This window comes from Microcebus murinus, chromosome 12 (assembly GCF_040939455.1).
Source record: "Microcebus murinus isolate Inina chromosome 12, M.murinus_Inina_mat1.0, whole genome shotgun sequence".
Taxonomy (NCBI): domain Eukaryota; kingdom Metazoa; phylum Chordata; class Mammalia; order Primates; family Cheirogaleidae; genus Microcebus; species Microcebus murinus.
In genome coordinates, this window is record NC_134115.1 from 81,761,899 (window position 1) to 81,785,738 (window position 23,840).

Genomic DNA, 23,840 nt, shown 5'->3' on the forward strand with positions numbered 1-23,840 from the left:
GAGGGGGAGGATGAACAGACAAAACTCCACTCCTCCCCCAGGTTTAAACAACACAGCCCCTCTCATTTGGGGTCTTTTGAGGGAAACAAAACAGAAGCCGTGTTTGTGAACAGAATATTGCAGGGACGATAATGTCTGAGGATGCCCCGGGTAAGGATCCCACTGGCTCTCCCTCGCCCGCCAGTGCTGACCCTCTGGCTGTGGCGCAGGGCTCAGAGGCGTCCCGTGTCTTTGCAGGATGGAGGGCCATGCCGAATACATCCTGCCCACTGAAACGAGATACGTCGGGGAGATGAAGGACGGCATGTTTCACGGCGAGGGGACCCTGTACTTCCCCAGCGGGAGCCGCTATGACGCCGTCTGGGAAAACGGATTGGTCGTGAAGGTGACCAGCCAAGGGCTGCAGGGGAGAGGTCCTCGGGCAGCAAGGGCCCCCACTGCTGTGGCACCCTGCCCTCCCTCTGTCTGGTGCCCGCCTCCTTCCATGCCCTCTTCCCTCCACTTCGTCATCTCCCACGGCTCTAGAATCTTCCCCCTCTGAATGTGGAAGGGCCCCCGGGGAGGCCATGATGACTTTGAACCTGTTCCGCCACTCACTGCCTGGTCTGGGGCCGTGACTTCACCTCTCTGAGACTCCAGTTCCTCCTCTGCAAACTGGGGACGGTAGTGACAGTACCTGTCACTGCTGCAATAAGTCACCACAAGTTTAGTGTCTTAAATCAGCACACGTTTATTATCTTATGGTTCTGGAGGTCAGACGTCGAAAATAGGTCAGCAGGGATGCACTCCTTCCAGAGGCTCTGTGGGAGAATCTGTTTCCTTGCCTTTTCTAGCTTCTAGAAGCTGCACGCAATCCTTAGCTCGTGGCCACACACCACTCCGACCTCTGCTGGTGTCATCATCCTGTCTTCTCTCGCCCTGACCTCCCTACCTCCCGCTTCCAAGGGCCCCGTGATTACACTGGGTATACCCAGATAATCCAGGATCATTTCCCCACTGAAAATCCTTCACTTACTTGCATCTGCAGAGTCCCTCTTGCCATGGAAGGTAGCATATTCAAAGGTCCCAGCAAACCAGGGGGACCATTATTCAGTCTATCAAAATAGCACCTGCTAGGACAGTTGTGAGAGTCAATGGGGCATTATATGTGAGCACTTTGCTAAGTTCCTGGCACACAGTGAGTGTTAAATCTTACTACCAGCACCACGGCTACTGTCATTATAAACCATCTAATCCAGGCGTTCTTAGCCTGGGATCTGTGGGCTATGGATAGAATCCTGGGGTCAGTGAAACCTCCTGATTTACCTACAAAAGTTTCTGTGCATATGGGACAATGTTTTTCTCTGGGAAAAGGATCTATAGTTTTCATCAGTTTCACTGTGGGTGTGTTGGGGCCTGGCTCATGACCTTAAAAAGGTTAAGAAACACTCCTTGTTTTATAACTTGGATTCTCCAAGCCCCAGGAAGGGGATGTGACTTACCCAAGGTCACACAGTGAATTAATAGTATTGTTGGAATTTCCACCCAAGTTTCCTGATGCCCAGGCCAATGCAGTTTCTACATCCTGAGGCTTGCTTTAGCACTAAGGCAACAAAAGGAGAATGTATGTGTTTGGACAAAGAGCTGCGGCTGATGGCTCTAACCTTTCTAGCTATGATAATAATGAAAGAATAATAATAACATTTATTAGGTGTTTATGTCAGTGTATTAGAGTTCTTCAGAGAAACAGAATTGATAGGATATATATATAGAAACATATAGAAAGAGATTTATTTTGAGGGATTGGCTCATGAGATTGTGGAGGCTAAGAAGTCCCACAATCTTCCCTCTGCAAGCTGAAGGCCCAGGAAAGCCATCAGTGTCATTCCAGTCCAAACCTGAGGTCCTGAGAACCAGGGGAGTTAATAGCATAAGTCCCAGAATCCAAAGGCCCAAGAACCAGGAGTGCTGACGTCCAAGGGCAGGAGTTGGATGTCCCAGCTCAGTTACAGTGACTGGCTCTTCCTCCACTTACTTGTTTTCTTTCATCCACCCATCTGCACACTGAACCTCCACCTTTCTTGTTCTATTCGGGCCCTCAATGGATGAGATGATGCCCACTCACAGTGGTGATGGTGGATCTTCTTTTCTCAAGTCTACTAACTCAAATGCTAATCTCTTCTAGAAACATCTGCCCAAACACACCCAGGAATATTATTTTACCGGCTATCTGGGCATCCTCAGCCCAGTCAAGTTGACACATAGAATTACCCATCATAGTCAGACACGTGCTTTACATGTGCCATGTCATGGAATTGTCAATCAATCCTATTAAATATAGACCATCATTGTCCTAATTATACAAATGAGGAAAACAGAAGTTGAAAGAAAGTAGGTCATCTGCCCGAATTCGCACCGTGAGTGAACCTACTGTGAGCAGCGGGCACAGAGCTCTGCCCTTTCTACGCATTCTCTCTAATCGTCACAACCATGATAATCGTGATAGTTACCACTTCTTTTCTGTGGCAGTGAGAAAGCCACCTCTCCTCTTGACATCCGCCCTTCCTGGCGACAAGGCTGCGGCTTCCTCAGAGGCACGTGCTGCTCCTTGCTTTGCAGGGCAAGTACACCTTCGCAGACGGGCTGCAGTACGAAGCGAAGAACTGGCATTACTGCGACGGCTACGACCGGAGGTTTTACACCGAGATCTGCAATGGCTTGAAGCCTGCAGGTACCCCAGCACTCGCCCTTCCCTTCGCAGCCAAACTGAGAGGGAAACTAAAGACAGTTTTCAATCCGTGGGCTGTGACCTACTGAATTAGCTCAAAGGAGATAGAGGGGCTAAGCAGGCACAGCAGAACGCAAAAGAGCCAGATCTTGAGGCCAGGAAGACCAGTCTCCACTGTACTAGCGGAGGACAAAGGACTTCACCCCTCTGTGCCTCAGTTTCTCCCCTTCAAAATGGGGACAATAGCATTTCCCTCGTGAGATTGTTGTAAACAAGACAATTCATGTAAAGTGTTTAGAACAGTGTCTTGCATGCATGTAGGTGCACAGTACATGTCCACTGTTCTTATTTGTAATACCTACTGTAACGCTAAAATTGTGTAGATATTGTAAAAGGAAAGAGATAAGGGCAAAAGCAGCATTGGCAGAGCAGGTGCTCTGTGTATCAGGTGCCAGGTGAGGCTCTCTGTAATCCCTGTCTCCTTGAATGTCCAGATGGCCCTGCCCCCTCAGCCTTCCTAGTCCCATGTCATAGAGGAGAAAGTTGAGACCATGGAGTCAGATATGTTTCCAAGTGACAGAGCTTGTCCTGGAGCCCCAGTCTTCCTCTCTGAGGTCCCCTGTGTTGTGCTGCCTCCCTGCAAAACCCATGTCCCATCACAGAGAGTTATGTTTGGGCCAAGAGTCTGGATTCAAAGAGTGGCAGCTTAAGGTGCTCATCTGTGTTTCTGAGACTTGTGAAGGCCAGGTGAACCTCAAGAAGAGCGTAGTTTGGGGCACTGCAGAGACGACAGATCCAAGACAGCATGTGGGGAAATGACTTTGTACTGTAAAGCCAATCCCAACTGAAGTTGTGGAAGATAGTGTGGTGTAGGTGACAGAGCATGGAGCCAGAAGGACGGGGTTTGAGTCCAGAATTCTCTCTATATATCTGGATGAGCTTGGACAAGTCAACCTCCATTAGGGCAGAAACTTCCAGAAAGCACCCAGACACTGGAGTTAGGCTGACCTGAGCTCAAACCCCAGCTCCTTCACTTACTGGTTTCATACCCTGGGATGAGTTAATTGAGCCTTTGCTCCCTTCTCCCTTTGCTTTTCCAATACTGACTCTCCCATTTTCCTCCTGTCCCTCCTGTCCTCTGGCAGCGCCTCCTCCTCTCCCCCTCCCCAGTTATTAATGTTGGGGTCTCCCAGGGTTACTCTGCCTTTTTCTGTTGCTATTCTATTCTTTCTCCCTAAATGAGTTGATTGACTTCTAAGCCTTCAACTACCATTAACTTCCAAATTGAAATGAGAATCTCTGAGCCTCATATTCCTGCATCCAGCTTGCCCGGCACCTGTGTTGGCCATCCATCAGCGTGTCTGCGCTGAATTCGCCATCTTCCCCGCAGCCCACTGTCCCTCAGTGATGGCTCCCCCAGGAAACGTCATGCCTGTCCACCTAGGGAAGCCTAATCCTCCCTTCCGCCATCCCCCGTGTGCAATCAGTCACCTGGCCCTAGGGACTTTTCCCCTTAAATATAATCTTTCATTTGCCATTCAACAAGTATTTACTGAGTGAACACCTCCATGCGCTGAGTAGTGTTCTCTTCATCCTCTCTGCCACCGCCCTATTTCAGACCCGCATCATCTGTCCCCTCCACTACCTGACCTCCCAAGATCTCCTCTTGTCCCTGTCGAGGTCATTCCCCACTCTGCCACCCCACACCCCTCAGTGCTTCCTACTACCCTCAAGACAAGGTTCCAATTTCTCAAGATGACCGACATTCTCTGGCTCCTGCTGATGTCCCCAGCCTCGCCTTGGGCCACCTACCCTTCTCAGCTTTTCCCTCTCCTCTCTTGCCATGCTTGCTTTCTCTTTATTTCTCAAAGAGACCACATTGTTTCCTGCCATTCCCTCTGCCTAGCATACTCTAATGTTCTCACTTCACCCAAATAACTCCCTCCCATCCTTCAGGCCCCGGCGTACCTGAGCTCCCAGACTAGGTGAGGTCTCCCCGTGGCGTATCACAGCGCAGCCACGACCCCCTCCAGAGGTTGAATCTTGAGTGTTCAGTGTCCATCTTTCTGAGCCAATTGTGAGCAGCACAAGGGCAGGGCCCTGGCACATTGCCTGGCATATAGTAGGTGCTCAATAGAGAATTATTGTCAAACAGGGATAATGATATTGACATCACTATAGGGGGTGAGGGATACACTTAGAGAAGTTAAGCCAATGACATTGACAAACACTTCCTGAGCATCTACTCTATGTTAGACACTGGCTGGCTCCAGGGGGACCCAGAGCTGCCAATCTAGATGCAACCCGAGCACCCTGCAAGTCATTCCTGGGTTAGATGGGTCCGGACTTTGTCATGGGCTCTTCATCCCAGCTGAGGCCTATGGGCAAAGAGCCCTCAGCCTCAGGCCTCAGCTGTCACACAGCAGCTGCTTCTGCCAGTCTCGAAGGCAGCGTGGTGACCTTCCCTGCACCTGCCTGCCCCTCCCCTTCCTCCAGGGCTGCCCAGCAGAGCAGCTTTACCCTAAGTAGCCACTTCCTTCCCTTGTTACTCTGCATTTTGCCTCAGGGGCAGGCATTGTTGGGGTGACAAGGGTGCCCCATGACCTGGATGGGCATCAGTGAGATGGGCATTGGCATGAGGCTCCAGTGAGAGAATGGCTGTAAAGCACTTGGCATGGAATCGGTGCTCAGCAATCATTGGCCAGGATTCATGGGGTTAGGGTTAGTGTCAGGGTCAGGGTCAGCATCAAGGTTAGGGTTGGGTATATTGTTAACCAACACAAGAGCACCTACTGTGTGCAGGACACTGAGTTGTGAGCGTAGTTCTGCTGTTGTGCTCAGTGGGCGCCCAGCTCTCAGTCCAGAGAACAGGGAATTATAGGAGCTACAATCAGAAAGGGACCTGAGAAGTTATGTATTCCAACCTCTCCCTTTACTCAGGCCACAGCATTCCAAGATAGACCCACACAGGGTGCATGACATAAAAAGTGACTCCTCTTTCTCTCCTGGGGGTCCCAGTGTCCCCAGTTCTGGGGCCATGCCTAGGCCCTCTTTCCTCCCGTGACGATGACAGCTGAAGACACAGGTTCCAGAGCTGGGCTGCTCTCTAGGTGGATAATCTTGGGAACATTACTTTACCTCTTTGAGCCTCAGTTTGCTTATCTGCAAAATGGGGCCACAAGGTTGCTCTTAGGATTAAATGAAACAGTAGGAGCATAATGCCTGGCATATAATAAACATTTGATAAATGGTAATTTTGATGAGAGTCAAGGCTGTCCACTACCTGCCCCTTGTCCACCTGGCCTGTTTCTTTCCCACTGCTCTCTTTTATGCGGGCTCTGCTCTGCAAGCTGTCCTCGGTGAGGCCTGAGGCTTCAATGCCTCTGGCCTTTGCCCACACTTTGAATGCCATCCCTCCCCTGGACCAGCCCTTCTCCTCAGCTGGTCAACTCTGACTCATCCCAGAGTCTCTCTGACTCCAGATCCTGTGCCCATTGTTGTGGAATCCCAAGACAGGGAGGAGGATAAGGTCAAGGTAAGAAAACAGGGATTACAGAGCCATTTTCAGGAAGCTCTTTTGAGCACTGTTCCTGCTGTGTTTGCTCCTTACCCTGAATCGGGAGTGTTTAGTCCCACAGTAGAGCCAGATAGTCACACGAGCACCCAGCCAAGAAGTAGACCATATGGGGGCTTCGGGTTTGGAGCTGCCCTTGATGGTGAACTAATGGCCCATTTTGCCTCTTCAAGGTATCTCTCAACTCACCAATATGGACCCACCTAGAAAAATCCCCAAGGGCTCTTATGACTGTGGAGACGGCTTCTACAACCCGTTCACGAGGGTAATCAAGGACTACCAGGGTCGCTTCCTGAGGAATGCAGGTATGTTTATTCCAACGCTCTGCGGCATGTTTTCTTTTTATCCACACGTAAGGTCGTGCATGTGTGCGCACACACGTGTGCGCTCTGGTGAGAAAGAAGCTTTCCGTGACAAAAGACAAAAATTGATTATCTGAATGTTTCACTCGTTGGACTTCTCGTGGCCAGCAAGTCTGTACGTAGTCATAGAGTGAGGTAAAGGACATTCATGGTCTAACTGCGATAGCACATACGTGTGGCACTGAAAGGATTACTTATTTTTGCATGTACTCCTTCAACTAGTATTTATTGGACACCTACTGTGTGCTAGACCCTGTGCTTGGCGCTGGGGTAGAGCAGAGCGAAGGGGGACCGGGGCCCCCTCCCTCGTGGCGCTTGTGTTCTAGCACGCAGCAGACAGGAAGCGCACACAGTGGTCACATCGCGGAAGAAGCACCGTGAAAGGGAAAAACACGGTCCTGGGGGAGGGGAAGTGGGGGCCCCAGAGAGGCGGGGGTGATGCTGTGGGAGCACAAAGAAGGGGGGAATCTAACTGGTCAGTCAGAGAAGTTTCCAGAAGGGAAGTGGCACGTGCTCCGAGACCTGGGGAATAACTGGGAGTTGACCACAAGGGAGGAGAGAGGGTCTCCCAGCCGGGGCAACAGGTCGGACACAGGCCCACGAAGGCTGACTGAAGGATCAGGAACCTGGGTGCGGTGAGTCAACCCAAGGCCGATCAGACCGAGAAGGACCAATTTACAGCGACCAAACTCACAGGAGACCAACATTCAAATAAAAACAGGCACGTTGTTCTTTAATGCAGTGATCCCTAACCTTTCTCTTTTCTGGAGTCACACTCCCACCAGAAGTAACAAAAGCCACGGACCCTCGTGCCAGAAAAATGCCCACGCGTGTATGCACACGCACGCGCACACACATGCACACGTTTTGAGTATAGTCTTAAGGGACTGGTGATCCCTCCAAAGACCCAGGTCAGGACACCTGCTCTAGAATGGGAAAGAAACTACTAGAATGCCTGTGCTGGCAGACGGGAGCACCCTCTCCCTATGGGGAAATGCACTCGGCCACTCGATGATGATCAGAGTTGCCTCGTGGGGCTGGAATGAGGGCAAAGGGAACTGTCGCCGATCCTGTGGCTGGACGCCTGGAGCCAAGATGTCCCCAACCCCCCCCCCCGCCCCCTCCCCGAATGCCACGGGAGGAACATGGCGCCTGCGCACACGCAGGTCTGACGGCCCCCCAGGAAGTTTCTTGGTCAAGTAAGTCAGGGAAATGCTGCTAAACCAAGCAGGGCTGTTTGCCCAAGGGCCTCTCACGGCCTTTAATATGCTAATACCCCTTGTACTTTCCCTCTGTGGCACTTATTTCAGCGTAATTAAACACTTGCTCTGTAATTGTTTCCTTGAGGGCTGTCGCTCCTACTAGACTGCAGGATCCCTGCAGAAGGGTCTCTGTCTTGTTTCTGCTCGTGTTAGTAAGCGTCGGTCAGAAAACAGAAAGAATTGAGTATCACGAAATCTGTTAAATGGCTACTGGAGAACGAAACAAGCAAAAGGAGGACGTTGGGTGTAACAGAAAGTAACTCCAGGAAGCAGCTGCCACCTCAAGGACTGGACAACGGCAAGAGACGGGGCTAGAAGGTTGACGGAGGGACCCGGAGGAACTGCAACCCAGATCTCTGAGAGGAGGGCGCTGCCCGGCCAGGGCTGGCTCCTTGGCGGCTCAGAGGAGGGGCCCTGCAGAGCTGCACACAGACCCCTGGGGACAGAGCCTGCCCAGCAGCGCCTCTGAAGAAGCAGTGAAGCAGATTCCACAGCGTGGAATCCACCAGGAGGCTGCGGGTGCAATGCCATTGCCCAGACGACACCAGCAAGAACGACAAGGAGAACATAAAGGGGTGTGTCTCCGCTGTCTCCATTTGCCTCCCTAAGGGGAAGCCTGCTGGAAAAACCAAGCTTCAGACCTTTCCAGTCCCAGCACTGCAGAGCAGAGCACAGAGGGCCAGTTTGGGGCTGAGAGTTAGTAGCTTCTAAAGGCCCATCGCCTCCTTTTGTTGCTCGGGGCCACACACACTCTTTTACAGATACCAACACTTCTGGACAACAGTGATAACAGATGCGTGCTTTTTGTATAATAAGTTGCAACTCTCCTTCATATTAATACAAAGATACTCTCACCTTCCCTGGCAAAAGGGAGAGAGGAGGCCCCAACAGACATTGTATCCACCTTTGAGCAAGGCTGTCCCTAGGCAGTCCTGCCTGAATGTTCTATAACCTGCAAGCCACTGCCAACAATCCTTCTATGAAATAGTAAGGGGGGAAGAGGAAAGAAAAGAAATTAATTAATAAAACAAGTATGCATATAGATAAATAATGATATAGATACAGATATACATATACATACAAGCAAGGGGGAAAATTGTGTCACTGCTGCACTTCTCTTTCTGTAACTGGTCAGGGGCCTGGAGTTAATATTTATACATTCCTTCCCGAATTACCCATTCCATGTTCCATTTGCCTTCAGCCTACACTTCAATTGGTCCAGTTTTTACCTAGTAGGGTCACCCAACTCTTCATTCTTAAAGGGTCTGAATCCGTACTGATCCTGGCTTTTTTGGTTATTTAGTTGATTGGTTTCGTTTCTCGTTAACTTTGACTATTGGCAATGGAAGAACTAACAGGTGCCCTGGAGAACCCCTGAGTTCCATACGACATCCCCTTCCCCCGAACGCAGGGCAGCAACCCAGTCTCCCCTGGCAGTCGGGAACAATCACTCCAGCCAGTACAGTATTCCACTTCTTTGCTTCTTGTTTCTGTGGTGTAAGGAGCCAAAGTGGCCAGGTAGCTGTTTCCACTTCCAGTTCGATGGGACCATCATTGTATCACCTGATGGGACCATTCCTTTTTGAGAACCAAGACCTTTGAACCAATAAAGCTCAAAGTTGCAGGACAGGAAACAAAAACTCTGCTTAAAACCTGGCACAGGGCTGTGGCCCAGCACCTAGCACAGGCCCAGGCACACAGTAGATGCTCGTTAAGTATATTTGAAACAAATAGAGCCGGGCATGGTGGCTCACGCCTATAATCCTAACACTCTGGGATGCAGAGGCTGGAAGATTGCTTGCGGTCAAGAGTTCAAGACCAGCCTAAGCAAGAGTGAGACCCCATCTTTACTAAAAATAGAAAGAACTTAGCCAGGCAGCTAAAAATATTAAAAGAAAAAAAAAAAAACCAGCCCGGGAATACTGGCCCATGCCTGTAGTCCCAGCTACTTGGGAGGCTGAGGCAGGAGGATTGCTTGAGCTCAGGAGTTTGAGGTTGCTGTGAGCTAGGCTGACACCACAGCACTCTAGCCCTGGCAAAAAAGAAAAAAAAAGAAAGAAACAAATTAAGGAATGAATGTGTGCTATGAATCTCTACAACTGAGATATTTGCATAATTTCCCAAATGTATCTGACCATAAAATTAGCTGGGAGCTGGGCTGCAGGGAGCATTTTATTAAACTAAGGTTCCATGGAATATGCTTTGGGGGATTCTCTGTTAGCATAATCTTTATTCAGCCGTGGTACAATGCAACTGATCCATTTTCAGCTTTTTAGGTTTGAATTACATTCTAGTCCTGCCTCGCTGAGATGACAAGCTGGCCCTATGATCACAGTCTAGTGGTGGAGACAGACACTGAGACACAATTAGAATATGATGTGATGTGAGCCCCGGTGGAGGGAAGCCCTGGAGGATGAGGAGGGATTGAGGATGGGGAGTGAGCACCTGGCTGGGATGAAGGGTGTCAGTCAGGAAAAAAAGGTCACAGACATGATGAATCTTAAAGAATGAGTAGGGATTTCATGAGCAAGAATGTGGGGGAAGGGCATTCCAGGCAGAAGGAACAGCATGTGCAAAGAAACAGAGGCCATGAAGAAACGTGGTATGACTGGGGAACCAGAAATGGTGGTTTCCAGAATCCTGCGGGCAGAAGAAGCCATGCTTAGTGACAAACTTAACCCTTTGCACTCAGATGTCTAGTGTGACTCGACATGGTTAGCAAAAATTATAGAGATTAAAATTACTCTTTGAATGTATCAATAATTTGAAACATAAAAAAAATCCAAATAAATAAGTTTGTATGAAAAGAAACTCCAGTTTTGTTTTGTTTTGTTTTTTTGAGACAGAGTCTCACTTTGTTGCCCAGGCTAGAGTGAGAGCCATGGCATCAGCCTAGCTCACAGCAACCTCAAACTCCTGGGCTCAAGCAATCCTACTGCCTCAGCCTCCCGAGTAGCTGGGACTACAGACATGCGCCACCATGCCCGGATAATTTTTTCTATATATATATTAGTTGGCCGATTAATTTGTTTCTATTTATAGTAGAGACGGGGTCTCGCTCTTGCTCAGGCTGGTTTCGAACTCCTGACCTCGAGCAATCCGCCCGCCTCGGCCTCCCAGAGTGCTAGGATTGCAGGTGTGAGCCACCGCGCCCGGCCAGAACTCCAGTTTTTTATTCTATGGCCGTGCTTTGTAAAATCTGGGGTATTTAAAAAATTAAATCCCGAGTAGAATAAAGGAATCAAGAAAAAAAAGCAAGCGAGTGCAAAGGGTTAAATATGCACCGTGGGAAGGGAAGGCCATTCTCAGGGAGTTTGGAGAAGGATGGATACTGACGATTGCTTGGTGAACAAGGATTTCCTGAGTCCTTGCTATGGGTCTGGCTTCATGGCAAGCACAGAAGTGACAGCAGCGTCACAGAATCTTCGCTCACCGACCAGGAGACACTGACAGCAAAGTGGATCCTAACAGTACAGCGTTGCTGCCAGAGAACAGAGTAGGGATACCTGACGCTGGAGGTCAGCGAGCCAGGGAGGCTTCCTGGAGAAAGAAAGATCTACTCTGAAACCCAAAGCAAAGCGGACAAATGCCGCAGGGTTGGGAAGAGTGTTAAAGGTGGAGGGAACAGTGTGTGCAAAGGGATTAGTGTTGGGAGAGGACATTTCACATCTAGGGAACAGCAGGTAGTTCAGGAGCATGAAATAAATGACAATATGTGAGAAGCCCAAGAGCTGGCAGGGACAAGGGCAGTAGCAAAGACCCTGGGTATCTTTTCACCATAAGGCAGTGGGGAGCAAGGGAAGGTCTTAGGCAGGTAGCATGGTAACTGGTTTATCGTTTAGAAAGACTTCTTTGGTTATATGCACAGAAGAGGCCAGAGTGGCCTGGGTGGTAGGCTGAGTGTCCTGGGTCCCAAGTCATGGCCCCAGCTCTCTGCTGGCTGACCCTGGACCAATGCCTTCCCTCTCTGGGCCCCCTTCTCGTTATCTGTAAAATCAGACAGTTGGGCTGGATAGTTTCTAGGGTCCTTCCAACCTTAAGTAAGAGTCTATGATGGAGGAGAAAGGTAGCCAAGGGGTATTTTGGTCCTGATATTATAGGACGGATCAAGTTTGGAGTGTCCTGAAAACCACTAAAAAGGAGTCTCTGTGGCCACCTAGTCATTATCCCTGACTCACCTCACCCTGCAAAGGAAAGATTCAGGCTTCTGTCCCTCTTCTGTTTTCCCTAAGACCATTTCTCCCCGCATTCTGATGTGACCCCATAAATAGTGCTTCCTGCTGGCATCCTGAAGGCACGGGCTGCCGGTCCTACAGCCTGGGCTGCGTGACTGAGGCCATCTCAGGGTCAACACAGCAGCCTCAGCCACAGCTATTACAGGACACACGTGCCACCTGGGTGTGTCAGAGCCAGGGATGCTTATTTTATAGGAGGTCACAGGCTGGGCACCAGCAGAAGAGCTTCCTCTGGTTCACCTTCAGGCCTCTCTGCACGGCATCGGCTCTTCCCCTTCTCCCCCTGGCTTGAGAAGCCTGCTTTAGATCTCATGGAAGGTCCCAGACTGCCAGAATACAAATTGCTACACTGCAAACACGCTTGACAAATTCACGTTTTCTAGACTTGGGTTTTAGAGAATGTCTTTCTCAACTGGGGGGGATGGTGCCTGCCTTGCTGGAGAGCTGTGAGAATTTAAATCTGTCCTTCCATGCATCCCAAAGTCTTTGAACATCTACAGTGGGCCAGGCTTTGGGGACCAGGGCAGGCAACATATTGTCTCTTATTCCAGCTCTCAAACCCTTGGCCCACAGTGAGGAATGTTTTACATAGTGTGACGTGTGCGTGCATGTGTGTGTATCTTTGTACCTGCAGCGTACTATGACATTTTCTATTCTTTTTCATTTTTTTAAATGCCAGTTGCTATGCACCAGATTGATTTCACAGCCTTCTCAAGGGTCAGGACCAGCTATTGGTAGACCATTGTTCTAGGCAGCCTTCCCTAGAACCAACTGCTCCCTCTCCCTCCGTCCTTCCAGGGCTCTGTCTGGGTTAGGAGTCCCTCCTCTGTGCTCTCACAAGCCTCCCTAACAGCACTCAGCCCATGTCAGTAGAAGTGTCTTTATTTGCCTGTGTCCCCACCCCTAGTCTGGGAGCTGCCTGAGGGTAGGGACCGTGTGACTATGTCTGATTCATGACTGTGTCCCCAGCATCTCACACAGGTCCCACAAGTTGGAGCGGATTGGATGTTTGTAAAAGAAAAAGCAGGCAGGCAGGCAGAGCACTTGCTCTCAAGTCCCTGGTATTGCTCGGCTAATCAAACAAAATTCAATACCCGGCACCTAATAGACAACTTATCATTGCGAATAATAAAAATAATCCATTATATTCCTACATGCACATGCAAGTTTTTAAAAGCAGCTTAAAATTATCACTGAAAATATCCAAGGGGTGGGGGGAAAGCAGCTTAATATCCACCAGTGGTCTCAACCCAGTGATTCTCAGGCCAAATCTGGTCTGCAAAGTTTTTATTTGGTTGGTGCAATGCTTGGAATTGCTTGGGTTTGGGCGCCTAGATGGAGCCATGTACTGTTCCTGTCCCCCACATTCCCTGCTGTCTAACCCCAACAGCGTGGGTCATTTCTACTACCCACCCTAAAGACTCTGAGCTCATGAGCCCTGCATCTCCTGTAAACGTCCCATGAATCCGGTGAGCTGGGACTGGGAAGCCAGGTCTCAGAGAGATGAATGGCAGACTGGGGATAGTGAGGCTGGAACTCAAACCCACTACCATCTTCCTACACCCTGCTACTGCTTATGTTGGGATCATAAAACCATAAATGGTTGCAACTGAATGAACGCGTGATAAATTCTAATCAGTACAGCAAACACAGAACAAGACAGAGACTGAGTTAGAACCTCCTGCCCCACAGGAGGCTTGAGAGCTAGGAGAGGTCAGAGAGACAGTGTGGGATAAAAGCCCAGAGCCAGGAATCCATACCCGCCGCCGTCCACTAGTCCTAGATATACCCCTGACAAGCTATGTGATCATGGGGAGGTTACTTTTCCCCTTGGAGCCTCAGTGTCCTCATCTGTAAAATGGGCATTGTAGTAGTATCTATCTGGGGGAGATATGGTTAGGAAAAATGAGATTAAGTATGCAAAATACATGGCACAGCACCTGGCCCAAGGCGTCCCATGTTTGGTAGTTGTGGCTGTTATCATTTCGATTCTTGAATCAGGCTGGAGGGGAGAGGGGCGAGTTAGGCCCTGGGGTTTGTTAAGCTTTCTTTAAGTGCTCAAGAGAAAAGAAGTCTCTAGGGAGACAGATGTGCTCAGATATGCGAGGTCTTTCTGCCTCCTCGGGGGTTTTGCTTGGGAAATGAGACGCTGGTGAAACTTTGGGGTCTGCAGGCTCTTGATTATGGCACACGGAGATCCAGCCTAGCTCGGAAGGCCCAGCTTCCATCCTGCCATCTCTCCCAGCCCATGAGCTAGTCCAACCAGACTAGCTGCCATCCATTGACAAACGCACCCAGCACTTTCTACCACCTATTCTCATCTCATATATTCCCTCAGTGCAGAATCCTCTTCCCTCTTTTCTCCACCAGTCTCAGCCTTCTGCATCTCTCCATGCTTAGCACACAGCAGAAGGCCATGCAACCCCAAAGGAGGGCTGGTGGGTTTGCCTGTGCGTCCACAGCTCAGGGAGATGAAGCTGGGCAGGGAAGGCTCATCGTGGCGGATCCTTGCCAGGCCCGGTGCCAAGCACCTTTCCAGCTTACCTCTTCTGTCTTTCCTGCCACCCCGGGTGGGTAATTTGCATGAGACACAGTTTGCAGTGGGGACACCTGGTCTCTGATAGGTTAATAACTTCCTTACAGTCACACGGCTGGTGAGGGAGTCAGATTGAAGCCCAAATCTTCCCAAAGCCTGTTCTTTTTATTCTTCTTGCCCACTTCATGTCCTAGTTTACTCTGTACTAATCTATCTCCTCTCCTAGACAGGCGCACGTCTGATTCATAGTTGTTCCTCCACCAAACACAGCTCCTGGCACCTGGTGGGAGCTCAGTAAGATTCATAAATGAATGAAAAGATCCATTTTGGAGTCTTACGATAAAAACACCACCGGGCCCCAAATCAGATGCTACCTTGTTTGAAAAGGGGTCCTTTATACACCGTGAGCCAATAAGGAAGCTTTTAAAGATATTTGGGCTAATTACCTTTACTGTGATGGGAAATTGGGAGATCAACTCTAACCCTTCTCCCTCCTACACATCCCTTTCGTTCCTCTCCGGAAGGCTGAGCCAGAGCCACGTTGGCAGTTTGTACGTGTATCTCTTTCATGGAGCGGTTGCTTGCCTCAACGTTACTAGCAGGAATCATTTGCAAAATAACTGTACCACTAATCCCTACTCCCTCCCCCCAATTAATGATACCCCATGCGAGTGTCTCAGATGAAAGGCACATTATTAATATTCAAAGAAAAAACCCTCGTAACCATTTTAACATATACAACTAACAATGAACTAAATTTGCTTTGTGGAAGACAGAGAGTGAGCATCCCAAATTAGTTTATGTAAAAGCTGAAATTCTTCCCCGAAAGGTCTCAGTACCATCCTCAAAGAATATCCTGATCATCAGAAATGCCGTCAAGATTCCCGCCAACATTATCCCCTTTGTTGTCTGAAATGTCGAATCAAGCACATCTGGCAAATGTCCTAGAGCTCACAAATCTTTCAAACAGCACATAATTCCCAATGGTTAAAGAGATAACGCCACGGCTTAATCGCGCTGCTCTTCAAAATAGCACCAACTTTCCTTCAATCAGAAACAATGGCTTTGGCTTCTTAAAAATATCACACACCAGTGATTATTTGCAGAGAGGGCCCTTTTGCGTTTGAACCTGTGGGTTACAGACAGAATTTAAAATCAAGAACACAAGCCTCATTTGAATGTACACTCCATTAAATGGACAGTGGGAAGAAGGGGCGTGAATTGGGGTCTGAAAAGTGACCTGGCTTGTGTGATTTGGAGTCTTTGGGGGGTGCTGGCTGCTGTCCCCAGAGTGATGAAGATGATGATGGTGGTGAGAGCTAACAGTGATTGAGTGTTTACCCCGCGCCAGACACTCAACTAAGGGGGAGGGGAGTACTCATGGGATCCTTGTTTGACAATGGGGAAACTGAGGCTCAGTAGGTTAAAGAATTTCTGCAGGAAATTTGGCAGGAACTGGGCCTCATACTCAGGCTCGTCTGCCTCCTGAGGCTTTCCACTTCCACTTTGCCTGGCCAGCTCCAAGATCCTCTGTCACAAGAGGCATGGGCAAGGAGCTGCCAGACACCATGTTCATTTGCCCCCACCCAACTTTAGAAAGGGGTGAAATCTAAGCTGCATAGTAAACACCTAGAAAATGAAAGAACCATTGCTTTGGTCTTCTAAAGTGTCTCTGGCATTGTTCAAACAGTTGGAAACTGTAAACATCCCCAATGTCCAACAGGGGAAGACTAGTTCAATAACATGTGGTATATTCTTAGAATAAAATGGCAGTGAAGAAATAGATCTATTGATATACAAAGATATCTATATTCTATTTCAGGTGAAAAAGCAGGATATTAATAATATTTAGGCTTGGCATGGTGGCTTACACCTATAAGCCCAGGACATTGGGAGGCCTAGGCAGGATTCCAGACCAGCCTGGGCAGCATAGCAAGACTCTGTCTCTACAGAAAAAAAAGAATTAGGTGGCACATGCTGATAGTCTCAGCTACTCAGGAGGCTGAGGTGGGAGGATTGCTTGAACCCAGGAATTAGAGGCTACAGTGAGCTATGATCACATCACTGCACTCCAGCCTGTTTGACAGAGTGAGACTCTGTCTCTAAAAGAGAAATAATAACAATAATAATAATGTCTAGCATTTACTAAATGCTTACTGTGCTCCAGGCACTGGTCTAAGTAAGCACTTTACATGTATTATTTTTATTTCATTTCATTCAATCCCCCTGCAGTAACCCTGCAAAATGGGTACCTTTATTATTCCAACTTCACAGATGATGAAACTGAGGCGAGGTGAAATGCCTGCCCAAAGTCAAACTGATAGCAGAGCTGGCATTTAAACCCAGGTCCAGCAAAGCTAAAGACGACATCTGAGCTGGTTCCAAGTGAGAAACTGGAGTTTACTAATGAAAGAAGGAAAGAACCGAGGGCCTTCCTAGCAGCCCCGAGATATAAAAAGCACACACCCAAAGAGTGTAAGATTGCAGTGGTGCTTCTCTTCCCAAGATAGTTCTCTGCCCGCTTTGCTATGCAAAAGCCGGCCAACAAGAAGTCTGCCACTGGCAGACCAAGACACCACTGCCTTCCCCTGACAGATGAGAAACCTGAGCCCCAGAGAGGGCAAGTCACAGGCCCAACCCCACAAGCCTGTGTGGTGGAGTGGGGCTGGCAGCCGCGTCCCCGCTGCCGGCTGGGGCTCCTGCCACAAACCCAGGCCGCCTCGCCACGGTGCTGCCCTCATGGTTTCTGCTGCAAAATGGCCGAGCGAGTCTCCCCCACACCCCCCTCCTGCCGTCCTCCCTCCAGCGAGACAAAAGACAATTTACCCAAATGTTATAATCACCTGGAGGCTGGCACGCAGGGGCATCCCTGCTTTCTCTGCGGTATTGTTAGCAGCACCATAATGAAGGCTTTGAGGAGGGATAATATCACACTGCAACTGCCAAATCAAATGCCTGCACCGATCACGCGTCCCTGCCAGCGGACTTGGGCACTTGCTGTAAGCAAAGTGTAGGGTAGGGAGGGAAGCTAAGAGGATTGAATGCCTCCACTGTGCCAGGGACCTACCGCACTCCAGTCCTTTGGGGAATATGCCATCATTCCTATTTGGCAGATGGGGAAGCCAAGGTCTCTCCGGCACCGGAGGCCATGTTCTGCACCAATGGGATAGGCCGTGGCTTTTTACGAGTCATGAACTTCTCTGAGAACCTAGGCAAAGCTATGGGCCTGTCCCCAAAGAAGAATTTGAACTCACCAACAGAATTTTGCCTACAGAGGGCGGGATTGGCCAGGGAAGCCATCCACAGAGCCCTGCCGATCTTTGCTACTAGAGTGACAGCCTGCCCAGGGTGGCCGCCTCTCCTGACCCCCAGGGACTGTCCTGTGCCACCCAAATTCCAAAGGCCCTGGAAATTCCCCTGTCAGCCACGGTGCCCATAGGATTCTTGTGACAATCCCGGAGGCATCCGAAGGACACAGCTTCCCTTTCCACAGCTGGAGTCAACCCCGGCCAGCACCATGATGGTTTGTTTTGTCTCCCTTCACAGAAGTAAATGCAAAGCCAGGGCAAGACCTCATCTCTCTTCCTCAGCCCAAGCTCTGGAACTCAGGGCAGTTGCCTGAAACCCCTGCTCAACCTCAGGTCCGGAAGCAGACAGGGTTACAGATTTAGAGCCAGGCTTTGGAGTCAGCCAGATCCGCAAGCAGATCCCAGCTCAGCCATCTACCGGCTGTGTGACCTTGAGCTGGTCTCTTAGCTTCTCTGAGCTTCAGTTTCTTCACCTGAAAATGGGAGGAGAAATAGGGCCTTCTTCCCAGGGTTGTGGTGAGTGTGAAGTGAGATGATGCAGGGGATCTAGCAAGAACTGGGCCTGGCCCGAGCGGAGCGCTTAGTGCATGTCAGCAATCCGTCACAATTATTTTACACCCCAGGGGGAAAAGCTGAAAAACAGGCGGCGCCCTAATTCCACATCCCAGAGGAGCCAGTGTCACCTTGGCAAACTGCCCTCTGGCCTCCTCCCACCTGCTTTTGATGCCAATTTCAAGACTGGACTAGAGGCCTGTGGTTTCCTGATGTCTCTGCCCCTGGCATTCCGTTCTTGATGGGTTTTCATCATCCTCATCATTTCTTACCCACGAGAGCCTCCGAACCCCTAAGCTCGTCCCAGACAAGGGCTTCACTGAGCCCCTGCATACACCAGGGTTTCTTCTGGGGACCAGACCCAGTGCCTGCCCCCTCCCGCAAACCATTGCAGGGCTCAGGGGACAGACGCATAAGCAGACAGTCACAGGACCGGGGTGGGTGTCCTCTGGACAGAAGCCTGGGGCCTTTAGGGAGCCTCAATGCTCAAAAGACTACAATGAACCCCTTCAAAATATAGTACAGGAATCAAAATAACTGAAGCCATAAAAGTTTAAGTCCAATATAATTCTATATTCCTTATCATGTGTATGTGAATATTTAATTTGAAATATTAAATATGAGATTCTGTCGCAAAAACCTGGACTGCCCCTGCTTCCCTGGTGTCAGGAGCTAGGCTCACAGTGTGCTAGGGGAGCGCAGAGGAGATCATACGCGTGTCCCAACTGCAGCTGAGATGATGTCTTGAAAAAGCTGGTGTTCAGCTAGGCCCTGAAGGATGAGAGGTGGATTTTGCTGCATGGAAGGGAAGGAACAGCATCGGCAAAGGCACAGAGAGATGCAGGGGGACAGGTACTCAAGGAGGAGTACCTGAGACCCACTTGTGTGTTGGAGTATGAGGAAAAAGTCCAGGAGGCTTCCCTCAGGCAGAAATGGACAGGTTGGGCTTTGACGGGTGTGTAGGAGTGTGTGTGAGCTGGGCATTCAAGGCACAGGGACCCAGCGTGGGATGGAGAGAGCTTTGAATGCCAGGTTAGGGAGTTTAGTTTTGGTCCTTCAGACAAAGAGGAGTAAAGACAGGAGTTTCAGAAAGGTTTCTCAGGGACGTGGGTGGTGGCTGAAGGCTGCAGCTCTGAAGACAGACTTGGCTATGACCCTGCACCCACTAACAGCTGGGTGAGCTTAGGCAGACGCCTCTACCTCTCTGAGCCTCGGTACCCTCCCGCCATGAAACGGAAATAACAGCAATGACTTTGCAAGGTTGCTGTGAGGATTCAGTGAGCTCCGGTCTGTCACACAGTTCTGCAGATCCCTCCTTAACAACTCTCCTGGGTGTCCCCGCTGCCCGTCTTCATTCAGCTCCAGCATCTGCCGACCGGACAACAGGCTCCCCGCTGCCAGGCCCCCCTCCATCCACCGTCCACATGCCGCCGGGAATCGGGGCCTGAAAGGAGCAGAGGGTCAGAGCAGAAGCCATGGGGTCAGGCCAACAGTGACCTTGGCCATGGCACTTGGTTTCTCTGAGCTGCCCTGGGACCGTGGCTAGGCATCATGAACATGTTTAGTGAACACGAATTCAATGATAAGTGCTCAAAAAACAAAGATGGGGAGTGGGGAGGCAAGAAGAATAGCAACGTACACGGTCTCAGTGAGTGTCATCACCTCTCCATTTGGCACGCACTTGCTCTGGATCGAGTGTGGGGACACTGAGTCAGCTGCTCGCCGTCCCTGTGTGCCTCCTGTCCTGGGCGCACCTTGCCCACGCAGAGGATGAGGCTAGTGTTGAAGGATATGTGTTTTCTGATCAGTACCTACCCCATGAGCACTAGCTGGCTATGTATGTGGACCTCAGCAGCAGGACAAACTCTGTTCCAACAATGTCATAAAAATGGCTGTGCAGCACTTAGTGAGACGTCCTCCTCCAGCATGGGGCTGTCTTAAGAGATGTCCAAGGGTCATTGTGACTATGGGCACCTTCCCCCTTACCCATACGGCAACTGCACACCTAAAACTCCCTCCCGAGACAACACAGAGGTGTTCCTGAGGATTGCGTGGCACCTGGCACACAGCACTTCCCGATAGGAAACAGCTATACTCCCTGCCTGACCCACCCTCAGCCCAGCGAGAGCCCTCAATCCAGCCCTACGCCTAACCTTCCAGCCTCACCTCAACCATCTCAACATATTAAAACAAAAATATTTTGTTTAAAATTTAAAAATAAATTTCTTGCTGTTAAAACTTTGAAAGGCGAGACCAACCTGAGCAAGAGACAGACCCTCCCACCCCATCTCTACAAAAAAATAGAAAAGTTAGACAGGTGTCCTGGCACACACCTGTAGTCCCAGCTACTCGGGAGGCTGAGGCAGGAGGATCACTTGAGCCCAGGAGTTTGAGGTTGCTGTGAGCTATGATGACACCCACCACTGCACCCTAGCCGGTGCCACAGTGTGAGACCCTGTCTCAAAAACAAACAAACAAAAAACTTTGAAAGGATCTTTATAACTTTGCTTGGTAAATTGTTTGACAACAAGTCTTTAACAATTGGCTGTGATTTCTTGAGAGTCATGTGCACACTAGTGAATTCTTGCAAAATGAGGAAATGGGGCCTCCAAATGGATTTCAAGTGTAATAAAATTGTTTTGATTTCTGAATTTAATAATTAAGTCTGAATGCATTAATTATAACATTTATTAATTTCAGCTTTGTAGTTTCTCTTCTTTTACATTTTAGAGTCAATCAATCATTCTTTCCAAGCCTCTTACATTTGAATAGGCTTTGAAAAGCTGTGGGTGCCGTGCCCTGCACCTCCAGTTCCCAGTGGGCGCAGTGGCTTGTCCTCACCACTCCCCGACCCCAGTCTAGAAGACGCTTTTCCCTGTGGAAGAGCAAGAGCAGCCCCGAGGCCTCCCCCGCCCTGCGTCAGGCTCTGCCTGGGCAGTGACCCCTCGGTCAATATTGACGATGCTGTGGCCTTGGCCTCTGGCCACCAGCACTGCCAGCAAAGTTCAAAGCCCTTTCTTGTCGGGAGTTGCCGCCCTCACTGTGGCACAGCCCGGGCCCTGCCCACCAGCTCACACACCGTGCTTTGCACAGAGGGTGTGGCAGGGCGGTGGGTGGGTCCCACATGTGCCCACAGGATGGGGAGTCTGGTTTGCGGTGCACCCCCGACCCAGCCCGGAGCCCTCTGAGGCTGGGCCTAGACCCCAAGAAAAGAGGGCAGCCCCCGTGGCAGAAGCTTCCTCCCCCCAGAGCCTGGCCTGGCCCTGTGCTCGCTGCCTCTGCCTCGGCCGCAGCCGCGTGCACGCTCACAGGCACACACCTCTTCACGCCTACGTCAGCAGGACAGTGCGGGATGGAAACCCGCATTTACGCCTGTGCACACACTCACAGCTTCGATGACTGCAGTGACAGACACAGAGCCCTTCCCTCCGCCCTGATGGCATGAAGTGAGGCAAATCATGTCACCCTCTGCGCCTCAGTTTCCACATCTTAAGTGGGGACAGCCCCACCTCACTCACTGAGGAGAGGATGAAGGCAAACACCCCACCACCACCACGCACAGAGCGGGCCCTCCTAGGCACCAGGCTGTGTGCGGCCCCTGTCCCTCTCCTGAGGCTGCGCACTTTGTTTCATCTTGGTCTCCTCCCTTTCCCTGTCCCTGCCCTGCCCCCTCCCACACACAGGGCGGGGAGCTGCATAGCAGTGGTGACCGCAGGTGTGCCCAGCCCAAAGGTGCGCCAAGAGGTGGCAGAGCCCAGCTTGTGGGTACCCAGTGACCCCAATCCGCGTGTTTGCCCTCTCTGGGCTCACCTGCCCTGGCCTGCCCTCCTGGCTTTGAACAGAAATCATTAGCTAAGCCGTGGCTCTTGATCCTCCTGAAGCCGATCCCGTGTACAGACCTCCTCCTCCCCCACCTCCCCTCCATCCTGGCAGGGAACCAGAAGTCCTAGGGGTGTCCCGAGCAAGTCTCTTAAGGACACTCCCTTGCAAGCATCCAGTGTGGGAATTAAAGGTTTCCACTTCCTGGGAACCCGCCAAGTGCCACTCATCCTGGCGGGTCCTCACTCTGCCTCAGCGGGGGGTCTGGTGAAACCCGCTGCACAGAACCCTGCTCAGAGATGGAGAGTGACTTGTCCAACATCACCTGGCAAGGGGGTGGCTCAGCATCAGACCCAGGCCTGTCTGATTCCACAGCTCCTTTCAGTCTATGCGGTCTTGTCACTCGCTCCCTGAAGTCCAACCTTGCAAAGTAAACTGGCCTTTTGGTTTGGGGCATTTCTTATGCACCTAGCGCTGTCCTAAGCACTTTTGGGGAATGCTCTTTTTTTGTTGTTTTTTTTGAGACAGAGTCTTGCTTTGTTGCCCAGGCTAGAGTGGAGTGCCATGGAGTCAGCCTAGCTCACAGGAGCCTCAAACTCCTGGGCTCAAGCAATCCTTCTGCCTCAGCCTCCCAAGTAGCTGGGACTACAGGCATGCGCCACCATGCCCGGCTAATTTTTTTCCTATATATATTAGTTGGCCAATTAATTTCTTTCTATTTATAGTAGAGACGGGGTCTCACTCTTGCTCAGGCTGGTCTCAAACTCCTGACCTCGAGCAATCCACCCACCTCGGCCTCCCAGAGTGCTAGGATTACAGGCGTGAGCCACTGAGCCAGGCCTTGGGAATGCTCTTATCACTCACGGCAAGCCTTCAAGGCAGGCACCTTTGTAGGTGAGGAAATGAGCCCCAGGGAGGTGTGAGGCCACTTGCCCAAGGCCTCTGAGCTGGTAGCACAGGGCTCCAAAGCCAGAGCTCTTAACCACACTGCCCCCCTCCCTGTTGGCCCCCTGCAGCTGCTCTGAGACTTTCAGGATCTCCCCCTCCCCCCCACTGCCCTGCACGGCACTGATCTGCAGGCTAATGTCACCCTTGGTGACCTGGGCACAGCTCAGCAGGCTGGCACGGCTGTGGCCTGTGCAGACTGGCCCCTCCCCACCTTTCCTATGAGGCAGGCCCCTGGCTAGCCAGGCTGTGAGCCTCCCGAGTGTGGTCAGTTCCGACCCAGACACCCCAGCCTCTCCGTGCGTGCGGTGGGGCTGCTCAGTCTGCGGCCTCAAGCCACAAAGGAAAAGGCAGCCCGCGGCCTTGGACCTGCACTTGGCTTGGCTGCGCTACCCTCTTAGGAGATCCGTTTGCATAGGGTGGGGAAGAAATTCTTCCCCCTTTGTCCAAATCCCACAAGGTAAACCTATTGCTTTTATGTCCCCAAATTTACATTTCTTTATTCATTCATTCGCCTTGTATTTGTTAAATACCAGAAGT

General features: G+C 50.6%; 1 protein-coding gene across 1 annotated transcript in view; it reads left to right on the forward strand.

Moving 5' to 3' along the window:
- MORN5 (MORN repeat containing 5) overlaps positions 1–23,840 on the forward strand; it is a 33,787-nt gene that overhangs the window by 3,712 nt on the left and 6,235 nt on the right. Inside the window, exons 2-4 of the mRNA XM_012771783.3 lie at positions 238–385; positions 2,599–2,710; positions 6,455–6,586. Of these exons, the coding sequence (XP_012627237.1) occupies positions 238–385; positions 2,599–2,710; positions 6,455–6,586 (392 nt within the window). The remainder of the gene's footprint in view (positions 1–237; positions 386–2,598; positions 2,711–6,454; positions 6,587–23,840) is intronic.